Raw genomic sequence first — 25093 nt, forward strand, 5'->3', positions numbered from 1 at the left:
GGAAGATTTGCAAGAAGATTCTTGAAATTTTAAGGTAGCTGCGAGAATCTTGCCAGCTCGATTTTTTAATAAGAGCGCCTTAGATTTTTGAGCCTGAAGACCAATATGAGCCCTTCTGGTGACAATAGTATTATATGTGTATTTTAAGTGTTTAATGGATTGTAGACAGGATTTATCCTTAGATTGACGAAAAAGAGATTCTTGGCTTTTAATCTCACCAGCTAAATCTGTTAGTTCCTTTCTAATAGCAGCATTCCTCCTTGACATACATTTAATGACCTGACCGCGGAAAGTACATTTAAAGGAATCCCATAGCACCACTGGGGAATCAACTGAGCCTTCATTTTCAAGGAAAAAAGTTTCAATCTCCTTAGAAAACTCACAAACCTGGGAATCATCATATAAAATTTCTGTATTTAGTCTCCATGACCGTGATCTTGTCGTGGGGGCAAAGGACAGCAGCGTGAAAGAAATCGCAGCATGATCCGAAATCAAAATAGGATGAATAAGAGGAGAGGAGGAAGATTGAAGAAGGGAGGAGTGTACCAAAAGGTAGTCAATACGCGAGAAAGTAGAATGAGGGGAGGAGAAAAAGGAAAAATCAGTACCAGTGGGATGAAAGAGACGCCAGACATCCTGAAGATGGAGAAGAGAACACATATTAGTCATTTGTTTATGTGACTTCGGGGGGCGAAAATGAAAGGCTGAATTCCTATCCAAGATGGGATCCATTGGCAAGTTAAAATCTCCACCCACAAGAAGATTACCAGAATGAGGAGTGTCATGCAATTTTTTGGTTACTGCTTTCCAAAACAACGGATCATCCTTATTAGGAGCATAAATATTCATGACAAAAAGATCAACATTACCATCAGACAGATTTGATAATAGCCAACGACCCTCCGTATCCTGTTCAGAAGAGACAATAGACAAACCAGACTTTTTAGAAATCAATGTAATGACCCCATTTCTTTTGCCACACACGTCTGAACAAGCAATATCTGATACCCACTCCTTTTTCAGGAACAGTGCCTCCTTGACCGAAACCTTTGTTTCCTGTAACAATACGAGATCTGAAAAAAGAGATTTGCAGTAGTCCAAAATTTTCGACCTTTTTACTGGGTGATTTAAACCCTTAACATTAAGGGATAATACATTCAATCCAGGCATAGACTATGTAGGAGAGAAGACAGAGAAGACCTAGAATATAATATATGAACAAGCAGAATAGAAGTAATCCTCCAAACACCAAACAAACACAATAAAAAGGGGAAGTTTAATAAAGAAGTCCAAGAAAAGAGAAAAATGAAGACAGAGGAGATAAAAAGAGGAGAAGATAGGGGAAAAAGAGAAAGAAAGCGAAAGGAAAGAAAAAGGGGAAGAAGAGCAAGGAAGGGAGGTCTGAAAAAGACCAAATTCATACTAGGGGGGACGTGAAAAGGGGGAGCAAGGAAGCCGTTATGAGGAGAAAAAGATTCAGCATCAACAGCCCCAATAGAAATCATGTCTTGAAACAGCTAATTGATAGAAAAATATCTTGAAGAAGCATCAACTATAAAAAAAATAAAAAAAACATATTATAGAAATAGACTATCATGTAATTGAAGAGAGAGTAGATATAAATATAGAAGCTACAAAAGAGAAATGAAAAAATACAATATATATACAATAAATTAGTCATATGTTAGAAAAAGCATGTAATAAGTGGACGAAGTAACAGACAGTGAAACGTAATTGATAATAGGCACTTTAAATAAGAACATAATAAATAGGCAAACAGCTAATAGAAATCCATACAACAGCAAAAACCATATTATACCAAAGTTATTATTATTAAGTAGAAAAAGAAGGAAACTTCATAAAAAACAGTGTAACTCTACACAGAACCATATGTAAGTATATCACCTTTAAAATCTAAAAACTAATAATGATGTGTAGGGTAACTTAGCGAGAAGAAGAGACAGTGCTATAGAAATAAAAGAACACAACCAAAGTAGAAAGAAACAAGCAATAACTACTAAACAAAGTATTGCATGAAGCTATAGAACATCTAATGCAAGGAATTCATTACTCTAGACAATAGATAAAACAATAGGGAGAAGCATCCTAAACATTACATAAATAACTGCATATGGGCATTGTTGGACCTGCGATGGGCAAGCCCAGCACAAAGGGGGTAGCTTGGCTCAAGTGACAAGGCAAGTGAAGGCGGTTGTGTTAAGCCGGCTCTGACCCAATAATAACTCCTTGTACATCCACACCAAAAAGAAGGACACCACACCACTGCTGTAGAAAAATACGATTCCTTTATATAAAAGTTCTTTGTTGTAAATAGGGTTGACTGGGAAAGCACATATACATTTCTTTTGGTCATACAGTTCCAGTAATCAATAGTATTAATAAATAGAATACCTTCAGGAATGAATATCAGAATAAATATCAGAATAAATATCAGAATAAATATCAGAATAAATATTGGTTCATTTAAATAAACAACCACATTTTTCTTCTGGTATCGCTGCCACCAATTAAATACTTTAGAATCATTACATCGGCAATACGTTTCAAATGGGAAAGATAACTCTTACAGTTTATGCTGTTCTCAATGACCAGGTATACGGCTTCTCTGAGCACAAAATAAGGTTTGGGACTCTTTAATAATCACTCAAGGCGTATGCGCGTATATCTAGAAGGCAAGGAAACACAGTAAATACATCATTTGCACTCGGCGGTCACCGGGATAGGATCTCTGCTTTGCCGGTGAAGTCTATGCGCGCCTACGGGCTTTAGCACCACTTGAGCACAGGCGGCACCAGTTCAAAGTCATTAGACTGACGAACGGGCTGCCGGAGAGGTCACACAACTTTCGCGCACAGTCAAATAAATGCCGGTTCACAGTTCCTTCACAACGCTGCATTCACTATGAGGAAACGGGCCCACCTCACATCGGCTGCAATTCAAGATACGATTCAGGCGGGCACAGCACTCCTCTCGTTAGCGACGGGGCTCTCAGGGGCTCCACGGACCTCCCTCCGACTTCCGCATTCAGGGTGGTTCCCGCCCACAGCTACAGCTCCCGGGTCACTGGGGAGTGGCAGAGACGCTAGTCCCGCCCAACGAAGGCCGGCCTTTCCCCGCCCCGGCGCACCACCTCACCTTCAATCTGCGCAGGAAGCGCTCTACGCTGGTGGGGCTCGGAGACGTCCAAGCTCCCCTCTAGAGGCACCTGTCGCAAAGGGGGCACAGCTGATGATCGCGGTCGCGGCGAACTTGCTCTCGCCTCGCGACTCGATAAATCGATCACAGTTCACCACCGGGGGGGGCGGGGAGGCACACGAATCTGGCCACAGTCTTTAGGGGCAATGAGGTACTCGCTGGGCAGGCGCTGTAGGCACTAGATCACTTCTCACGTAGCTGACTGGAACGCCAGTCAGACACAACGCCAGTAACCCTTTGCTGCTCTACTGCCTGCGCTACCAGCCACCTCAGGGGTCAACAGGGCAGGTGTCAATCTGGTGTCAAGTCTGGAATCTCTTCTCTAGTCTAATCAATCTTCATCATCATCTCCTAAAATGGCCGCCAGGGACAGGGCCTTATATAGCCCGTGCCCTGGGGTACTGGCACGAGCCAGAAGGTTCTAGAACCTTCTCTGGCTGTGACAATGACAAGGCACTCTTGAGGGGTATTTAGGACACTCACAGCCACCGTACTGGGGTTCTAGAGCAGCCATTTTGTGTACCTGAGGAAAATAAAGGAATTCCTGTCAGAAATGCGCGCCAAACAAAGGGCGCCAAAACCTCAAGAGGCCAGGGTTCATGAAGGCTCCAATGGGAGTCACTTCGCATGAGAAAGAAAGGGTGCCCTCCATTTTAGGTTCATTTATACAGGTTGACAACCCCAGTTTGTAATGCCACAGGTTTGGGCCAGGCGCCTTGTAAATAGGTGCCACAAACCTTGTGAGCAACTGGGCGTCAAGGAACATCTAACCCCATGAGACAACACATAAAAAGTCCTGGTAGACAAATAAAAAGCGACAAATTTTGGGAGGTACAGGGGAACAAAAGAAATCATAGTGGTGAGGGGACTCTCAGAAGCAGACGGGTCTAACAGGCATGGAACACTAATGATAAGTAAGATAAAAGAGAAGAAGCAGCTTACAAAGAAGGCAAAAAAACAGGAATTGAGACGGAGATAATCCAACATGGGAGATAAGTAATAACAATGAAAAATATTTATCAGTGGATTAGGAGCAACAGGAAAAGTAGTACTAACTGAGATAAGAACACATGCATAAAATTTTAGAAAGTCAGAAAAAGAGAATACAAAAGTATGGAAAATAAAGAAAGAACAGACAGAAAAGAGCCCACAGAGAAGGATAGAGTAAACAATAAAGGAATAAGAACCGTATCTAGAGACACAAAAAAAATAAGAAATAAGAAACACACAACAAAATGAGAGAGGAAAGAGAAGAACTGACAAAAAAAAGAAGGAAATAAGGGATGAAAACATAATCAAAAGAACCATATCAGGGCTGGACAGACAGGCCCACGAACAAGACAAGAAAAGAAGAGCAGCAAAAGGGATGACTTGAAAAAGCGACAATATCCCAACTAGTGAGAGGAAGACAGACCTTAGAAATGAACAAGGTGAACAAAATAACAAACATCCACCCCAGACAAAGAGAAAAAAGAAACAACACACAGGAATCAAAACCAAACCGCCATTGGTAGAGCCACAAACAGACAGTACCAATATACTAGGTATAGAGAAACATAAAACCACCATACAGATCATAAGAGACAACTAAGTCAATAGATCTGAAAAAAGAGAGAGCAGAGGAGGTACAGATATACACTTCATGTGCCAGAAGCACCAGGATCAAGTGAAGCTGCCATTTGAAGCTCCATTTGCAGTTCCATCTGATTGTCCAAGAAAGAAGCTAGATCTGCGGGTTCATCAAAAACTCTGGAACGACCTTTGAAGGTAATACGAAATTTCGATGGACCAGAAAAGGAAAAGGGAATGTTCATTTCAGAAAGACGTTTCTGAAGATTAAGAAAGCCCTTCCTCCATATCACTGTATCCCTGGCGAAGTCCTGAGAGATTGAAAGACGATGACCTTCCCAGGAAACAACTTTAATCTTCCGCATGTGGGCAAGAATCTGCTCTGTGTGTTGATGACGCAATGGTTTAAAAATTATCGCTCTTGGCTGTGTGGCAGATTTAGAACGGAAGGTGGGGACACGATGTGCCCTCTCTAATTCAAAGTCTCTCTGGAAAGAGATTTGTAGAGTAGAAGGAAGCCAATGGTGTACAAAATCAATCATTGAAGGGGATGCTTTCTCTGCATCTTCCGGCAGACCAAAAATGCGCAGATTAGATCTGCGATTACTATCCTCCTGCTCGGTGAGATCCCTTCGCAATGCCACCATTGAGCACTCTAAGTGGGTAAGAGACCGAGATTGCTTATGCATATTATCCTCCGCACCACTAATACGTGTCTCCGTGGCCGAAACACGAATAGAGAGAGCCTTGAAATCATTTCTGATAGCGGACACCTCCACTTGCAGTAGATCTGTGTTAGTCTTTGTTGACTGCGCAATATCATGAACCTCATTGAGTCGCGTTAAAATTGCGTTAAGAGTGGTATTAGTGTCTGTATGAGAAGACTCAGGCATAGGAGACAATTGTTTTAGTCATTTAAGAGAGGCACCTGAATCTTTTGAGTCTTTAACAGTTGATGAACGGCCCATATTGGCAGCCATGGAACAACAGACACAGAGAACAAATATAAATCCACTTGAGGAATAATAGAGGCAGGCAACAAGGTCAAAGGGAGTGACTTCCCCACTAAAAGTAAAAGAATAGAGCGCACTGAAAGCAAACAAATCAGAATAAACTAATAGGGCGGACTTATATGGTATTTATTCGCAGGAATTAGGAAAAGCACCTTCCAGAGACCAGCAGGCTAAAGCAGAAACCCAAAGAGTAAATTAAATACAGCTCAGGGTTCAAACTGCTGTACCAAGGCAATTCAGAATGTGTGCAAGCATAAATAGCCACAAAATAACAATCCAAGCAGCGCGAAGGAAAAAGTGAGGAATACAAAATGAAAAAGTATCCAAATGTATTCACAAGCACCTGATATTTCGCTGAACTGGCAAGAATGTATCCATGACATCTCTTCTGAGGAGAAAAGCCGAAGTCCGTCACAAGCAGCTAAGATGGCGGCCGCCCGAAGAGATAACGAGCGCCACTTCAGCCTGTCAGAAATCACACCTCCGTAGCCGGAATCCGACGGAAATGCGCACAAACGGCTCTCTGCATATTCCAAGGACCGGGAGAGCTGTTGCACTGAACAGGGGCACTTGGAAGCGGATGAAAACCTCCAACAGCCCTCAGTCCCCCTGGAGCTCAAGCGCAAGTCGCCATCACGCAGCGGCGCGCAAGCCACGCCCCCGACTTTGAATTCTTCTTAGATCATTATCCATTCTACTTATATGTTGTTCAAATTTGAATTGATGCAATCTTCAGATTTGCCTGATAAGTACACATAGATTGCTGAAGCTGACTGACTGATGTCTTTTAATGTGTTTTTGCATATTTATTGGCATTTTGCGGCAACATTTTTCCTTATATATAATTCTCTTGACTCGTTCGTATATCTATAATCAAGCGTGTTTACAGTTCACTTTTTCAATTAACTGTTTTCTAAATTAAAATAACTATTTGACTAACAATGTTTCGAAAATTCATGCAAAGTTTTATCTCTAATCGTCCCCTAGCTTTGTTTAGTTGCCAGATCATTTATGAACTTGTTAATGTTTCTATAAAATGCGGGCATATATTTTAAGACTCAAAAAATACCATTACCTGTTCTTGGTTCATAATTTTTTTCCTTCAATGGAAAGCACCCACATTTTCAAAGAAATACCTGTGAAAATAAGGCTACCTGCCTCGTTTAGTAGTTTACCGATTTACTTCTATGAGCGACTTCAGAGCAATTAATAATAGCAATGTGAGGCAGCTACCCATATATTTGCAACACCTGCTCTTCATGCAAGAGTGTTAAACAAATAGAGAAAGGTGTAAATACTACATTGAATGCAGCAGGACAGCAGTCTGAACAGTTACAAGTTAAATGGAACATGTTTGCCAATGTCAAACGAGTCACTCTAAGCTCATTTAAACGTGAAGCTGACATATTCTATTCAGGGAATCCACACTCAGTTCATTTTAGTGAAAGTCTAATTTTTTTCAAAGAAACCTCTTCCCATAGCTGCAAAGGAAAAGTATTCAAATTCGTGCTCGACATCCGCAATATAAAGCAAAATGGCCATATTTTCAGAAAGACCTCAGCAGAGGCACAGTGTGTTCCACGATCTATCCAAGTTGACCCATTTTAACCCATAATTCATTCAGGAAATCTGTATTTAAAGAGTGCACATTTATCTTGACTACTTACAGCTCTTGTTACAGCCAGGAAACGGTCATAGCTGACCAAAACGATGCTGTATAATGACGATTGAGAAAAAACATAATCCATGGCTAACCACAGCTTGCAGGCAGTCCTGCCAAGAATCCATTTTCCATTCATGACATAGTTTACCATGTAGATTGGCAATGAAACAGTACCTGCGAATATAAGGTTTTAATTATAAATGCATAATCTATAAGGTCTATTTTGCTCATAGAATAACATATTTGTAACGAGGGCTCGAAAAGGAATTGAATAATGAGGCCTGAATCACATTTGTAGCTCATGCTGTTCTGAATTCATAGAAAATAATGTCCTAAATCAGTTATGAAGAAACTATAACCCCAGAACAGCTGAAGACAAACATCAAAACAAGAGCCACATATTACACCTGGAGTAGGGCACTGATCAGAGTGACGAAGACTGCTTCTGGAGAACATTTGTGACGGTTGTGAGCTTTTTATTTACAATAATCGCCTCATTAAATATTCGCATAGCCTTTGGCTGAAAGAAATGTTGGGATGCCTGTAGCATTAACGAACTTTTGGTGCAAGTGGAATTCACATAGAGTTTCTCATCACTTCTTTGAGAATGCACTGACCTCCTTACTTTGTAGTGATTCCCCTTTTAGGCCAACTTTGGTTCTCCCTTAGTTTTGCATATTAGGGGCCAGATGTAGGTAATTCTATTTTACCACTTCTTAAATACCGAATCATACCGATTCGGTATTTAAGAAGTGGTAAAATAGAGGGGGGGGGGATGTAGGCAATACAGACTCTGTAAATACTGAATTGTTAAGATTCGGTATTTACCGATTCTGTAAATACCGATTTGGTAATGCCCATTGATTCAATGGGCATTACCAAATCGGTATTTACAGATTCGGTAAATACCGATATCAGCAAGGGTGCAGGGGGTGTCACTTTGACACCCTCTAGCACCCCAAATACAGGCATGTGTGCCATTTGGCACATAGACAAGCCCTAAGGGCATGTCTGTCTGTCACATGGCATAGGTGTGCATGCACACATGTGCATGCATACCTGGATTCGGTATTTTACCACCCAATTGGATTGGGTGGTAAAATACCGATTCTGAAAGGCCTTTGGGACTCAGAAGAGTCCGACCTACATCTGGAAATTACCGAATCGGTAAAAATACCGATTCGGTATTTTACAGATTCGGTAAATTTACCGATTCGGTAAATTTACCGAATCTGTAAAATGATGCCCCTACATCTCAATCACCAAATACCGGTCGGTAACGGCCGAATTCGGCCGTTACCGACCGGTATTTGGGCTCCTACATCTGGCCCTTTATGTTTTAGGCTGCCTTTGCTTGCCCAGCTTCACATACTACATTTGCTTTTGTGACATTATGTTTTTCAATACGCTGTACGTGTTGCTTGTTATTCAGCTATTCTTCCAGGATTCAGTCTGGACAATGCATATATGGTTGCCTAGAATACGTAACAACATTGTATAGTTTTCTTTCCTGGAGTCAGCAACAGCTCCTAATGTTTTAGACATAACACAGTAGCACAGCTAAAACGAGTAGTAATGTAGTTCGCAATGGAAATTAACTGTGTCAATAAATGCAAATTAAGATGTGTTTATTGGAACAGTATGTGGCTTCATTATTTAGAGTCGTTTAAAAGTTTGGACTTGAGTAGAAATGTACTTCACAAATTAGTATATGTAAAACAACAGTGAACTTTGTGAATTAAGATGGGTCTCTATATGCTGCACAGGGGACTGTATCAAAGGGGGGAGTTGGAGTAAGTGTTAACAGTTATTGTATTGCTGTGTATGTTTTATTAAAATACCAACAAAATTATGTTTTCAACAAATAAAAACATGGGGGCACATGCATCAATGTAAGGAATAGTGATTCCTTAATAGCGATTTTTAGGTAATCGCTATTTGGGACTCGCAATTCCCTATGCATACAGGAATCGCTAAATAAATTGTGAATCCTAAACATTCCCTATTAGCACATCACAGATTGCGATTTGCCAATAGGGAATGCCTTCCCTTACCTTCCGATTCATACCTATGGGCCTAGAGGCCCATAGGAATAAATGGCAAACCACTTGCAGTTTTCAATTAACAAAAAAGTAATCTCAAACTGATCACGCAATTTCAAGTGTGATAAGGGGCCAAAAGGTCACCCTGATTCACCCCAAAACTGGCATGTGTGTGCACCACAGAGCACTTAGAAAAATCCAATTTCTAGCATTTATCAAAGGAATTGCAGATTACCACGACTTGGTAGTAATTTGTGATTCCTTAATGCTAATTTGCAATCTCAGATTGCTTCTTGCATTGCATTTAAGGAATTGCGCAAATTGTGATTCTCTAATTGCATTCGCAACATTTTGCGATTACCTATTTGCGCTTGGGTTTGGGCTTGATGCATCCCAAATGGATAATTACCGGTTGCAAAGGAGCCGATTTGCAGAAGACCGGTAATTAGCTTGATGCATGTTTCCCATAGTAGCACGGCTGCAGCTTTCCAACACTGTGGATCTTATGTAAACTGTATCTCGTCTCCTTGGGAACAGAGAGGGAAATTCTTGCAAAGACACTGGCCCTGGAATGAATGCCTGCACAGCATGGCATGCAGCCTTGGTTAACTGAGTTTACACTAGCAATGTGATCACCTAACTATATGCACCAGGTATGGGGTCTTTTGCCAATCCCAGAGAGCACTAATATAACCCTTTGCTCACAAAGTAGGGGTAGCCCTAGATTGATAGGTCATTTGCCATGATAGGAATGTTTCTTTTTTACAGCCTGATAGTAATGCTAATTACTTTGTTTAGTTTCATCTGCCTAGTGATCACAGCACATTTGCTTCATAATAGACCACAATAGTTTCAATAAATGTATCGGAAACTTTGTGTCTTTCTTATGGTTACTAAGGGCATACATGAGTGCAAGATGGAAGGTGATTAACTGTTTCCACAGTTCCTGTGAGGACGAGAGGGTCATGTTCTAGGTTGCCAAATTCACCTGCTACTCTGGGAAGGTTAGAAGTTCACATGAGGCACTGTGAGCTACCCAGGATTTGGGTCAACAGGTATTGAATTTGTAGAAAGAATCATTCTGACGTCCTTTCATCCCAGGCACAGTTCTGCTCTACCAGCAGAATCCCTGTGACATGGTGCCACCAACAATAAGTCATGTATTTATTTAATAAGTCTCTTGAGTAGTACTTGCGCGGGTCCATAGTACCCTTACATTTCCTCCTGAGACGGCCATGGTGTTATGTTATGTTATGGGGCATTTGTACAAGCGCACGGCTACTCCGAAGAACGTCCCGGCGCTAAGGAAAAGAAAAAGAAAAGACCCTAAAGAAGAGAGACCCAGTTAACTCCCACTCATACACAAATCTCATTATTGATGGAACACCCAGGTCTTAAGTTGGCGTCTAAAGCTCAGGAGCTCTGCTTCTTGTCTCAAAGATAAAGGCAGCAAGTTCCATAAGCTGCTTACTACCACCTGAAAGGAACGTCCACCCTGCCTTGCCCGGCAAAATTTAGGCATTAGCAACAGATGTTGGGTTGATGACTTCAAGGTCCTGGCTGGAATATAAGGCATAATTATTTTTCTAATATACTGTGCCCCGCTGTTATGCAGAGCCATAATGGCCAACACCAGAGATTTAAAATCAACTTTGTTGTTTACTGATAACCAGTGAAGTGATTTCAAATGACTTGTCATGTGTGTTCTAATCCCGACCATAGAAATTGCTCTGGCGGCTGAATTCTGAGCAACCTGAAGACGGTTCAATAAGTACTTGGGGATACCTAAATAGAGCACATTAGCATAGTCCAGACTTGACAATATCGAGGCTTGGACCACTGTCTTTCTATGGATCAGTGGCAGCAATGGGAGGAAATTCCTCATCATTTTTAACAGCCTAAAGCACATACCAGCCACTGACTGCACCTGTGACTTCATAGAAAGATCTGAATCCAGCATAACTCCAAGATTTTTACCAGTAGTAACAGGGCTGGAAGGGGCCGGTTGATCCTGGGGCCACCACTTACACCATTCAACATCCAGGGTATGTCCGAAAAAAATAATTTTGGTCTTAGCAAAGTTGCAGGATAGTTGATTCTGTCGGAACCAGTCAAACATGGTTTTCAGACATAGATGTAGTTGACTTTCATTAAAAGGCTCATCTTTTTCATAGGTAAACAGAAGTTGAGTATCGTCTGCGTAGGTAAGAACCTTGGCCCCAAGATTCTCCGCTAAAGGTGCAAGAGGTGCCATATAATTATTAAAAAGAGTAGGGCTCAAAACTGAGCCCTGAGGCACTCCAACATTTAGCAGAGGGATGTCAGCTGAAAAAGGTGGTGACCAGACAGATTGTTCACGGCCTTCCAAAAAGGAAGAGAACTACCTTAAAACCGTGCCCCCAAGGCCGCATTCCCTCAGCCTCTGAAGGAGTCACCCATGGGGCACGGTGTTGGGGATTAACTCTTCACAGTATTTTAGCAAGCACCTCATTTTTTATGTTTATTGTACAAGCTTTAACCTTTAAAAAGATTATCCATATTAGTGTTTGCACTTTGTTTCCATTACGGATTTATTTTTTCTTTTCTTTTTTTTTCTTTCTTCTTTTTTCTTGTTTTGTTTTTTTTGGTTCTCATTTACCGCCAATCTTTCCCTGAATGCACACTCAGGCAGTCCATACCCACACTCAGCAAGCTGAGAGGTGTAGGCAGCTAAGGAATGGAATCGCCCACCTACCGACATTAGACTTATTAGAGCGTACACCAAGGCACCCACTGAGATAACTCCATTCTTACGAGCCTCTAGAGCTAGATGGCCTTGTCTTAGAAACCCCCCCGCCCATACTGGGGGTTCCAAACCTAGCCCTTAGAGTATTCAGGCAGCATAATCATAGCACCTGAGAAGAGAAAGAGAAAAAAAAAACACACACTCCACTCCGGGTCCCATCTTGTTTTCAATATATTCCAGAATGTTCTCTTCTTTTTGCTGCCAGATCTCTATAGGTCCAACTTGGAAGTCGCCAGAACAGAAGATTGCCAGTCTAAAAAGGAGGGAGGGGTAGGATCTGTCCATTTTATACATATTTGTCCTCTAGCTAGGATCACAGTATAAAAAAGTAGCGACCTTGCAGGGCCTCTGACATTCTCTTGTAAGCTGAAAAAGCCCAAGGGTAAGCCAATAATAACAGGGATTCCTATTATATCCGATAAAAAACTGCCAACACTATCCCAGAAAGGGATCAGAGCTGGGCACTCTTTAAACATATGAGTATCAGGAGCCGAGGCCAGTCCACATTTCTTACAACATACAGGCAGCTCTTTGTTAATTTTAGAAAGCTTAGTGGAGTAAAATAAGCCCTGTGGATGGTGAACAGGTGGTTCCTTATTAACCAAGCCGGTTTTACTATTTCATATAAAAGTTTACACGAGGATTGCCACAAAGCGTCACATTCTAGAACTGGTAAGAAACTTCCCCATAATTCCTCATCGAGGTTAAACTCTCCATCCACGGCCTCCAAAACTGCCTGGTACCAAAAAAAAACTTATTTCTTCCCTTGGGGTCTGGTCATCAGATTGTACTCTAAGTCGTTACCCCTCCCTAATAGGCTCTCCTGGGTTGTTTGTAGCCTGAGCCTGGACCCAACTAGCCAAATGAAGATATTTAAATCTAGAGAGACCAGGCCCAACCCTCTCACTAAGTTGATCCCATGTTATCACTGTGACATCTGGGATCAGGTCCTCTCAGACCGCCAGGCCAGATTCCCTTAAGGGAGCCGCCAAACTATCCCTCAGGCTCCCTGGACCTCCAGGTGAATCCCATAAGGGAGCCATACTAGAGAAGCAGCCAAGAGTGACCGACCTCCTCAAATCTGCCCATGTTTTACCCAGACCCTGCAACACCTTAAGCCTGACATTTTCGAAAAACTTAACATCTCCAAATTTAAACAAAAAACCATCCACCGGTAACTGTGCACCCTGAAGCATTGCTAAAAACATCCCTCCTACTCCGATATTGACCAGCATTTTCAAAAGCATTTGAGCTTGGGAGAGGTGGAAGGCCCAAGCATAAAGCTGAATATCAGGCAGGGCGAGACCCCCCTTCTCCCTTCGCCGTCTCAGCCTCTTCCAAGCTAACCTCGAACATTTATAGCCCCAGACGAAAGAATTAATGTCCCTCTGAATTTTGTTGATTTGTGATTTTCCAAAATGGAGAGGGATACAATTAAAAAGGAAGGTGATTTTTGGGAGTATCGTCATTTTAGCCAGATTGACTCTACCGATGAAAGAGAGGGGGAGCGAGGCCCAAGTCTTCATTAGCTTCGTGCACTCTCTCGCCACCACAGTCAAATTGAACTCAGCCAACACGGCTATATCTTGCACTACGTTAACCCCCCGGTATCTCATTCTGGTGCTTGTCTGGTGCTGAAACTGATTTTACGTCCGGTTCCAGGCCATTATCTCCGTTTTAGCAGCGTTGATTTCATACCCCGACACTAGACCAAACTCCTGGGCTTGACTGATGACAGCTGGAAATGCCTTATCTAGGTCGGCAGTAAAAATCAGAATGTCATCAGCATACAGGGCTACTTTCCTCTCCCACTCTCCAAACCTGAACGGCTGAATGTTAGAGTCCTCTCTAAGTCGTTGAGCAAATGGCTCAATGTATAAATAAAATAGGAGAGGGAAGAGTGGGCAGCCTGTCTAGTGCCCCTAGATATATTAAAGGGTGCCGTAGTACTACCGTTTACCAGATCGCTGGCTCCTATACAAAGATTGGATTGTGCGGCAAAACTTCTCGCAGAGATTGAATTTTCCCAAGGCCTCCGACAGGTATATCCAATTCACCCTGTCGAAGGCCTTGGTGGCATCCAAGGTCATAGCCGCAAAGGGATGGAGTATGTAGAGGCCAGATCTATTACCCCAATTAGATCGTAGGTGAAATGCAATATCTGGCGACCTTTCACGAAACCCTTCTGGTCTGAGTGTAAGATGTCCCCAGCCACTGCACCCAGTCGTACTGCCAATATAGAGGTGAAGATTTTATAGTCGGCATTCAATAGCAAAATGGGTTTATAAGACCCACAATTGAATGCTGGTTTCCCTTGTTTCAAGATCACTACTATAGTGACATTGTTCCATGAGTCTGGCGGAGGCAGGCCTGCTTGCAAGATCTGATTAAAGAGTTTGGTCATCAAATGTATAACCTGGTCTCCATTGCTGATTTATCAATGGTAGTGCAACAGCCTACACCTATAGCTGACAATTGCAAACCTGCTGACCATACACATTTAAATGTACATGGCCTTGGCAATACAGGTGGTGACGTAATAATTGTAGTTGAAGCCCAGGAAGCCTATTGCTTAGAGGTTTTTTATTCTCGGTTAAATTTTCCAGCTATGGTTGATACTACAGGAACATTTCATGAATACACTGACTTTGCACCACCAGAACAATACAGAGCGTATAAGCTCTTAGAAATTCCACTTTCTCATTGGCAACATCAAAATTGGTTCAGAGGCATCCTGATACACGTACTTAGTCATGAATGCACGGGTCTCCTAATTAATGAAGGGGTCAGCTGGCCAGCGTTAGCTTGTTATTCACCATTCCTGAATTTACAAAATATAAATGTTAATGAACTAGTGCAGTTATACAACGGTCTAGTCACTTAATTCAATATGTTTCATGCACCTTGATGGCTGTCCCAGCAAGGGCAGCACTAGTTGCCTGATGTACCTACAATAAATCCTGCTGTTATTCATTCAATTATGCAAGAAATGAATGCGAACCGTGAGGATATTCCTTTTTGGATTGCCCAAAACATTGATCAGTTTGAAGTGGTGTTTTTCCTTACGAGACCACAAGACAAGCACAGAATGCTAACTATGTGCTTACCCCATTGGAGGCTTCCCCAAATAGGTGACTGTAACACTTGGGGCATAGTCTTTGCTTCAATCCATACCATCATACATGGTACTCTACTATGTCAGTCTTACCGGAGGTGTTAAAGCAAATAGATAATGAACACGGGGCAGCTGCTGTCCTAGATTTGGGGATGAAATTAATGGGAAATGTCCCCATGGTCTCTTTAATGATCCTTTCGAACATTCAAGATGCAGCATAATTTATGGTTATATGCCTGCAGCTCACGCAGGTTGCACCAGTCAACCAGGAGCATCAGCCATGTGTAAAGATTGCTTCTGTGGGTCAGAATATGTTAGGGGCCACACCAGATAAACCACAACTTGGCAAACATGGTTCTGACAAGAAGACTGCCAAATAGAAGCTGGAGTTTGTTAAAAACAAAAGATAGGAAAAAACTAAAGAAAAAACTAGGTCTCAAGAAGGTTGTATGCCATTAAAGCCTTATGATGGACCCTACAATCTGTGTGATTGTACACAGTTGAAAGCACCTGCTAAGTATCAGTTTTATTATACTCATCCTTCTTGTTCCTTTCAGGACTTATCTGAAAATACGTGAGAGGAGAAGATTCTGAACACATACAGGAAGAGTACATAAAACTGAAAAAGGACTCACAATGCCCATCTGACATAAAGATGGCGAAGGAGGAGAAACCTCCACTGTTAGACTTGGCCTCCTTTGGGGGGTTTCCCCTGCCTTTTTTCCTCTACCTCCTGTATTTTTGATGGTGTGCTGGATTTAATTTTTGCTGGCTTAGATGCTTTGGACACTTTCCCACTGCTGATCAGTGTCAAAGTGCAAGTGCCCCCTGTGTAAATTGTTATAATGATTGGTTATTCATGATTGACATATTTGATTTACTGGTAACCCCCTAGTAAAGTGCACTGAGTGTACTCAGGGCTTGTAAATCAAATTCTATTAGTGGGCCTGCAGCACTGATTATGCAATCCACACAAGTAGCCTTTCAAATGTAACTTAGACCTGCCACTGCAGTGGATGTGTGCAGTTGTTTACTGCCATGTCGACCTGGCAAGTACACCAACTTGCCAGGTCAGGCCCTAACCTTCCCTTTTCTTACTTGTAATGCACCCCCAGGTAGGCCCCAGGTCCCCCCCATAAGGATGGAGCCCGTGTGAGTGAAAGGAAGGACATGTACATGTCTTTAGGGAGATGATTTTAAAATTGTGTGTTTGAAAATGGCACTTTTAGAAACTAGCCATTTTCTTATTTAACCATTCTGTGTGCCTCTGCTAGTTTGTGTATTGACTGTATGGTTTTGGAGTGACTGGAGTTGGGGATGTCCATTCACTGTAGACAGCCATCAGGGTGGAGGGGTGTTGAGGTGTGTTTTGCCTTTCCTGGGTGACTCAGAGCTGAGCTGAATGCACCTTGGTTGCATTTTGAGTGGTAGGAACAGTTTCCCTTGCACCTGAAAAGGCCCTGTTTCCTGTGCACAATTGTGTCTCTACCTATTTTAGTGATGCTGCACTAGAGAGTCCAGAACTGTGATCAGAGAGCCTTGCCACCAAGGAAAAAAGACAAAATGTGGTATAAGTAGTGGACCTTAAACCTCAGAGGATAACTTCTGGATTCAAGAGGAACCGTTGCCAAGGAGAAGAGGTGGAGACCTGTGAGAAGGAGTACTGCCCCTTTGCTGTGAGCTGTGTGCTGTGTAGGGTTGGCCTGCAGTTGCTGCTTCTTCCAAGGAATGGAAAAAGACTTCAACTTTGCTGAGAAACCTGCTTGAAGAAGACTCTTGAAGGGCTTGTGTGTGCTGGCCTCCTGTTCTGAAGTCTCAGGGACACACAGACTTCACAACTAGCACCCCTGATCCCCACTGCTGGGAGTTCTGACCTCCCAGGAGGTGCCTATTTCCGTTTTTGGACTCTGGAGGTTGTTCCTGCTGTTAGGAGCTTCAAGAAAACTAAAAGAAGCAAGAAAAACAATCTCTGATCCCAACAGTGACACCGCCATGATGCCACAACCTGCACAGAGGCTGGGGGCACGGCTCGTGAAGTGCACAACGCATCGGCCCGCCTGCATTGCAGCTCCGATGCCATTCGATGCCTGCAGCTGTGGACTTTCCTGACACCAGCGCTCGCACCAACGCCATCACCGCCAGCTCCTTCATTGGAGCCGATAACCGCTAGGGTGACTCCACAAGTCTTTGACTTCACATCACATCACCTCACTGGAACCGATGCCTTACCGCTGATGCAACTGACGTTCCCTGTCCTGAACTATATACCTCGATTCCACACAGACACAATGCCTCGCCTCCCCCGTGGCAGCCAGGGAGCCAGCCTAGCCCTCAGCATACAAGCCTCATATCTACGATGCCATGTATTGTCCAAAGACTTTGTTCCAAGGTACTGCTGTTTGGGGGTCAGTGTGACTACGTGCCCAATTCTGTGCACCTCGCGGTCGATGCCGTACTTTTACTTTTTCCCTTTCATGATGTCGCAGGTGGAGCAATTTGTTTTCTACAAGCTCTTTTATTAAAATACCTGTTCTAAAGTTGTATTCTACTACTTGTATGTTCGGTATTTGCTATTTTGGTCTTGTTTGGTTTAGATAAAGATACCGTATTTTTCTAAACATGGGTTGTGTCTATTTGTAGTATTTTCAGTGTATACCTGTGGGTTGGGATAAGCTTGCCTGCTTGTGACAAGCTACCAGGGGGGTGGGCAGAGGTTATATAAAGTGTGTAGCCCCCTTACCCTGACAAGAACCAAGGGACCCTACTTGAACAAAGGTACGTACCTACGTCAATTAGAGACCCCAATTTCTAACATCCACAATTTAAGCCCCAATCTCAGAAAAAGAAGGTTGCGTCCTTTATGGCAAAGTATGCCACAAACACTGGGCAATCTCCTCCTGAAAAGGAGGTGGGTGGTGACTCTCCTTGACAGCATAGCAGAGGTCACTAGATTGTGGCAGTAGCTCCATGAGTTTTTGGCAGTGAAAGCAACTGATCAATATGCAACAGTTGAAACCCCAGAGAGGAGTGTAGCCCCTCCAGACAGATTATACCATCATTTTCTATGCTTGTACCTGCTTGTATGGGTCTTGTACAAGCCTGAGTTTTATATCACAATCTATAAGCTGGGATAAGGATTCTCCTTATCAGGTTATATCCATACGGTCACGCCTACAATTGCAACCACAATACCCAATAAAGCAGGATGCTAAAGCTCCTGTTAGATAAATACTTTCACAGTTACAATACCAGGGAGTAATTGCACCCTGTGTCTCCCAAATGAACAGTTCCCCTTTTCTGGCTACAAGTTTAACTTTCAGAAATCTAATATAGCATTTCTGAGTGTCCTATTTCTATAATGCAAACTTATTCATGAAGGACAAAAAGCCTTGCACCACACTTCCTAGAAAAATGAGCTCTGTTACAACCACCAAAAACTTTTAAGAAACTGCTATCCTTATTAGGATTTCTTAAAGTTATACCTGAATATTCACAGCACATTAAATCATTACATGAATGAATTCATGTTGATTTTTCCAGTTCACATTGAACAATAAAAAGGTCTCTATGTTACAATTCCACAGGTTTGTGATTGTTTGATTCCTGCACATGAAGGTGTTGCTTCTGCCCATGCAGGTGTGGCGGACACAATATTATTACCACTGCAGCCTTATTGTTGGCATGGATTATATAAACAGGTCAAGAAGTATACCCTTTGTTGTGACATTTATTAACAAATTGTAAGTTGTACCTCAGACACACCTTTTGCTCGTCCACTAAAGACACACCTGTTGATTTCCCCAAAACACATTCTGCTGCATTTATTTGGACCATTGTGGTCCTCTTAGTTCAGTTGGAGAATTTAAATGTATCCTATGTACTGTTGATTCTTACTCAAGGTTCCTCTGGATGTTGCCAAAACATTCAACTGACACTCACACTATTATTAAAGCTTTGCAAGTTTTGATTAAAACACCTGCATGCACTACATTCCACTTTGACCAGGGTCCTCTTTTTGCCTCTAAGACTTACAGGGATACTATGGTTTTCCTGGGTGTAGAGGTGCATTACTCTTTCCCCTATCATCCTGAGGGAAATTCAGCAGTTTAGAGGATGAACCGTGATGCAAAGCAATCCTTAACTGCCAGAGTATTACGTTCAGGGCATAGCTGGATCCATCAACTATATGGGTTACAAAGAGAGCTTAATAATCTCCCTAATGATCTCTGGGTGGCCAGACACCATACAATGTATTTTCGGGCATCAAAATTTATGTTCCAGATGGTCAGACATCATGGCAGCAGCTACGCCCTTTAATATAAATGATCATTTTGCAGTCCTCCAGGATTTTCAACACTTCTGTGATGCAAATCAAATGTACAGTTCAAGACGTCTGCCTCTTCCGGAATCAAGGAGCAATCAGCACCTTCAGGATGGATTCCACAACCTGGAGAAAAAGTTGTGGTAAAAAAGGAATTTGGCCCATTATACTGTGCACTGGTGCCAGTCCGTGGCATTCAAGGTACAAGAACTGTAATATTGCCAATGCTTGCTAGTTATAAAGACAATTGTTTTGTCTCTATTTATCACATAAAGCTACATCATGTGGCTTATTCTAAACAGTAGGCTATGAGGACTCTATGGTAGTTCCCTAACTCTGCTCTCTGCCATACAGGAAATTACTCTACAGCTTGTGAGCAACATTGAAGCTATTTCTCCTCAGCTGGGGAGTGTTGCAGAGAATTCACTTCAGTTAATTCCTAATGCTAATTCGAAGGCCAGTCATATGATGGAAGTGAGTACTGGACTTGCTGCTGAGTCTAATGCAGATGATGTCATTTTTACTGCTTCACCTCTTGTGGTAGATTCAAGTTCTTTTGCTACAGCTATAACTCCTGTTTTTCAACAAACTGCTTATGGGAACAGATGATTTTTTAACCAACTCTTTTGATAGTTCCACCCTTCTAGAAACACAGGCCTGTGTTATCCTTTCATATCAGAAAAACAGTTATCCGGTCCCTCCTGGGCTACAGGGCTAGTATAGGTTCTGTGGCAGGGCGTAGGTTTTGCAGGGATATGTTATCAAGGGAATGTGCGAGCCATTCATGGAAGCAGCTATTAGCTGCTTCAACATCATCATCCAGTTGAGGTGTTTGGGAGCGCAGAGTGTCTGCGAGAAGATTGGCATCCAACTTATACCAAGGGCATCTTAAGATGAGCCTAGGAATGTGCCATGGAAGAGAGATAGTTGTCTATACATGCCATAGGGAGGGGAAAAGGACCTTAACAAAAGGTATGTTACAGAACACAGGATCTAGGAGGTGCGCGGCAGAGTGTGTTGAGCTGGGGACGTATTCTAGTAGTTGACAGGCTGCCAGGTCCACCAGAAAATTGGTAATCTCAGAGGAGCAGCCCTGTCAGAATGAAATTGTGATTCAGAGAGATTTTAAAGAGTCCACCTTCACAATTTGAGATTATCTCTTTAGTGACATCATAGGCATATTTGGTTTTTACAGATGATCACTATATCTCCTCCCCAGCCGTCCTCTCTATTCAGTATCTTTATTTAATAGCCCTGAGGTAACGCCATCTGGGGCTCAGCAACCGTTGCATGCGGAGGTAGGCCAAGTCTCGGTCTGAAATAGAACATCAGGTCCTTCCTCCTGAATCAGGTCAAACACATCAGTGTGGTGCTTTACTGAAGAGCGGCAGATCAAGCTGAGAAGTTTGAAAGTGTGAGAGGGAGCCTTGCAGCGTGACCCTAAATTCTGATTTTGTAGCTGCAGTGTTCACAACAGAACACACAATCAACTGGGCCTCAGACCTGATTATCGTGGTTCTTTGTGACAATACCTGTCAGTGGGTGTATGAATGAACAGGGTGCCTGGTGCCATCCTGGCACAGACGGGGTTGCCTTTGGTGTGCTTTTTAGCGCTCCAGTAGCGTGTCCGCACTGTGACCGGCCTGAGATGGCTCTGAGGCACTACTGGCTCCTTCTGACCTCACATCAGATAGGGAAAGGCCACCCAATCAGTGCAAGCAGTGCCGCAGGCAGAGTTTAACCAAAGGAAAGCACAAACAGTAAAATCAGCTTGTTTTTTTTAACACATTGCGAACAGGATGGCAGTCACACAAGCAGAGAGTCCCACGCCCTAAAGTGAGGTAAAATTTAGATAACTGTGTCGGCGCTGCAACCGGCCTGAAATGGCCGGGGGGCACAACTGGCTCCTCCAGACTTTGCATCCGATTGGGCAAGGTCACCCAATCAGTGCGAGCAGTGCTGCAGGCAGAGTTTAACCAAAGGAAAGCACAAACAATAAAATCAGGAAAACATCGTTTTTTTATTTTTTAAAACAAATTGCAAACAGGACCGCAGTCTACACAAGCAGAGAATTCAATGCACTAAAGTGAGGTAAAATGCAGATTACCATGTCTGTGCTGCGACCAGCCTGAAATGACCAGGGGGCACAGTTGGCTCCTCTCGACTTTGCATCTGATTGGCCAAGGCCACCCAATCAGTGCAAGCATTGTCACATACGAAGTTTAACCAATGGAAACACAAACAGTAAAATCATGAAAAGATAGTATTTTTTAAAAAAACAAATAGCAAATGCAACCGCAGTCCACACAAGAGGAGAATCCCACAAACTAAAGGGAGGTAAAATGCAGATAACCGTGTCCGTGCTGCGACCAGCCTGAAATGGCCAGGGGGCACAACTAGCTCCTACCGACCCTGCATCTGATTGGGCAAGGACACCCAATCAGTGCAAGCAGTGTCACAGGCGAAGTTTAACCAAAGAAAACACAAACAGTAAAATCAGGAAGAGATAGTGTTTAAAAAAAAAACAAATAGCAAACGCGACCTCAGTCCACACAAAAGGAGAATCCCACACACTAAAGGGAGGTAAAATGCAGATTACTATGTCCACACTGTGACCGGCCTGAAATGGCCGATGGGGGGGCACAACTGACTCCTCCCAACCTTGTATCTGATTGAGAAAGGCCACCCAATCAGTGCAAGCACTGCCGCTGACAAATTAACCAAAGGAAAGCACAAACAGTAAAATCAGGAAAAGATTGAGTTTTTTTAAAACAATCGGCAAATGCGACCGCATTTCACACAAGAGTAGAATACCACACGCTAAAGGGAGATAAAATGCAGATTACCGTGTCCGCGCTGCAACCGGCCTGAAATGGCCGGGGGGCACAACTGGCTTCCCGTGAACTCGCATCTGATCGGGAAAGGCCACCTAAACAGTGCAACAGTGCAAGCAGGGCTGCAATCGGAGTGTAACCAAAGGAAAGAACAAAGAGTAAAATGAAGAAAAGATTGTGTTTTTTTTAAACAAATTGCAAACAGGACCGCAGTCAACACAAGCGGAGAATTAGGCTAAACCACCCAATCAGTGCAAGAAGTGCCGCAGGCAGAGTTTAACCAAAGGAAAGCACAAACAGTAAAATCAGGAAAAGATTGTTTTTAAAAATAAATAAATTACATAAGGGACTGCAGTCTACACAAGTGGAGATTCTCATGCTCTAAAGTGAGGTAAAAAGCAGATTACCGTGTCCACACTGCAACCGGCCTGAAATGGCCAGGGGGACAACTAGCACTTCTGACCGCACATCTGATTGGGCAAGGCCACCCAATCAGTGCAAACAGTGCAGCTGGCATAGTTTAACCAAAGGACAACACAAACAGTGAAATCAGGAAAAGATTGTGCTTTTATAAAAACAAATTGCAAATGGGCCCGCAGTCCAGACAAGCGGAGAATCCCATGCACTAAAGTGAGGTAAAATGTAGATAAATGTGTCGGCGCTGCAACCGGCCTGAAATGGCCAGGGGGAACAAATTGCATCTGATTGGGCAAGGCCACCCAATCAGTGTGAGCAGTGCCGCAGGCAGAGTTTAAACAAAGGAAACCAGAAACAGTAAAATCAGGAAATCAGGATTGTGTTTTTAAAAAAAATTTTTGCAAATGGTACCGCAGTCCACACAAGCGGAGAATCCCACACACTAAAGTGAGGTAATATGCAGATTGTATCATCTTGCGATCTCCCAGAAATACACATGTGTAACACACACAAATTCATTGCATTCTGTAGGTCGTAAAATCTATGAAAAACACAGCAGGGGGACCATCTTAAGGATCCTAACTTTAGGATTCCTAACTTTATTACTCCTAAATGTCTTTTGTGAATACAGAAAGTTGTAAAGTTAGGATTTTTCTCAGTTTAGGAGTAGTAAAGTTAGGAATCCTAACTTTACTACGCCTAAATGCCTCTTGCGAATACTGAAAGTCGTAAAGTTAGGATTTTGTCTCATTTTAGGAGTAGTGAAGTTAGGAATCTTAACTTTACGACTCCTAAATGCCTTTTGTGAATACCTAAAGTCATAAAGTTAGTATTTTGTCTCAGATTACTTTTGTGAATTGGGCCCACCATCAGTAAATGTGCTACTGGTAAGCAATCAATAGAAACCTCAGCACCAAAGACACTTAGGAAATAACAGTTATTGTTATATCTCTACAAAGCCATCTGGATGGCGGAACACACATGTGGATGGAAATCTTTTCAACAAATAAAACCTATCACAATACAACTAATCCACTCCCATAATGCCCAGATCTCTTGTAATACTTTCATCCGATATTGATTTCTCATGATTGTCACTGAGCTCTTATCCTATGTAGAAACAATAGGTCAAAAGTCATGTTTTTATTAGCAAACAGTTCATTTCGAATCTCACATGTATTTTGCAAAGTTTAGGGCATAGGAATACAATCTTCCATCAAACACTCAATACACATGGACAAAAAAAAACTACAAGTAATGATGAACATCAGCATTTTCCATTTAACAATGCCTCATCTGTAGCCAGTACTGCAGGAGGTGAACAAGGAAGGCTCGGGCATCCCTAAATTATGGGACTCCACAAAAAGCGGAGCCCTGGGCCAGACACCAACTTACCTGTGCCTTGAAACATACTTAGCAAGCAGTCCAAGGAAAGTTAAGGAAATGTTGAGTGGCAGAATTTCCATACCATGCCATGATTCAAGATGCTTGACCCAATTGGTTTAGGTGGTTTACCAAAGTCAATATAGAGGGCAAGTTTCTCCAAAGATGCTGGATTCAGCATATGTTTTCAGATCTGACATTAGCCAATATCTTTTGATTTTACTAAAGTTAAATGTATATTATACTTACTTAAAGAGGCCAGTTCCCTTCATCCATTGGTCAGTTGTTGTGTCATTCACATTTTGTCTGCAGCATAGAGCATAAGACAATGAGTCTACCTATTTCAGCCACTTGTTAACAGCACTTCGAGTGACTGCATTTAGATCTTTCCCCACAAGCACATCTGCAAGTCAGTTTCCTTTAGTGCCAGTATTTTTGTTTTCAGATTATTGTTCAGTGTTCACTTTGTGTTTACAGCCTGAAGTGTTACAGCCCCCAATTAGATGTGAGCACAGGGCACATTCCAGCTTTATCAGTTCCTGTCTCTGCGAGTCGACTGGACTATGGCAACACTCTCTACGCCGGAATTACAACAAAATTGCAGAAAAAGCTCCAGCGCATCCAAAACGCATCAGCGAGACTCATATTAGACATCCCGCGCCAAGAGCACATTACCGGTCACTTAAAAAACCTCCACTGGCTTCCCGTCAACAAAAGGATTACTCTCCGCCTTCT

General features: G+C 42.6%; 1 protein-coding gene across 1 annotated transcript in view; it reads right to left on the bottom strand.

Moving 5' to 3' along the window:
* Positions 1–25093, bottom strand: part of LOC144828061 (histamine H3 receptor-like) — a 93135-nt gene that overhangs the window by 63489 nt on the left and 4553 nt on the right. Inside the window, exon 2 of the mRNA XM_078686197.1 lies at positions 7466–7635. Within this exon, the coding sequence (XP_078542323.1) occupies positions 7466–7635 (170 nt within the window). The remainder of the gene's footprint in view (positions 1–7465; positions 7636–25093) is intronic.

This window comes from Lissotriton helveticus, chromosome 4_1 (assembly GCF_964261635.1).
Source record: "Lissotriton helveticus chromosome 4_1, aLisHel1.1, whole genome shotgun sequence".
NCBI classification, from domain to species: domain Eukaryota; kingdom Metazoa; phylum Chordata; class Amphibia; order Caudata; family Salamandridae; genus Lissotriton; species Lissotriton helveticus.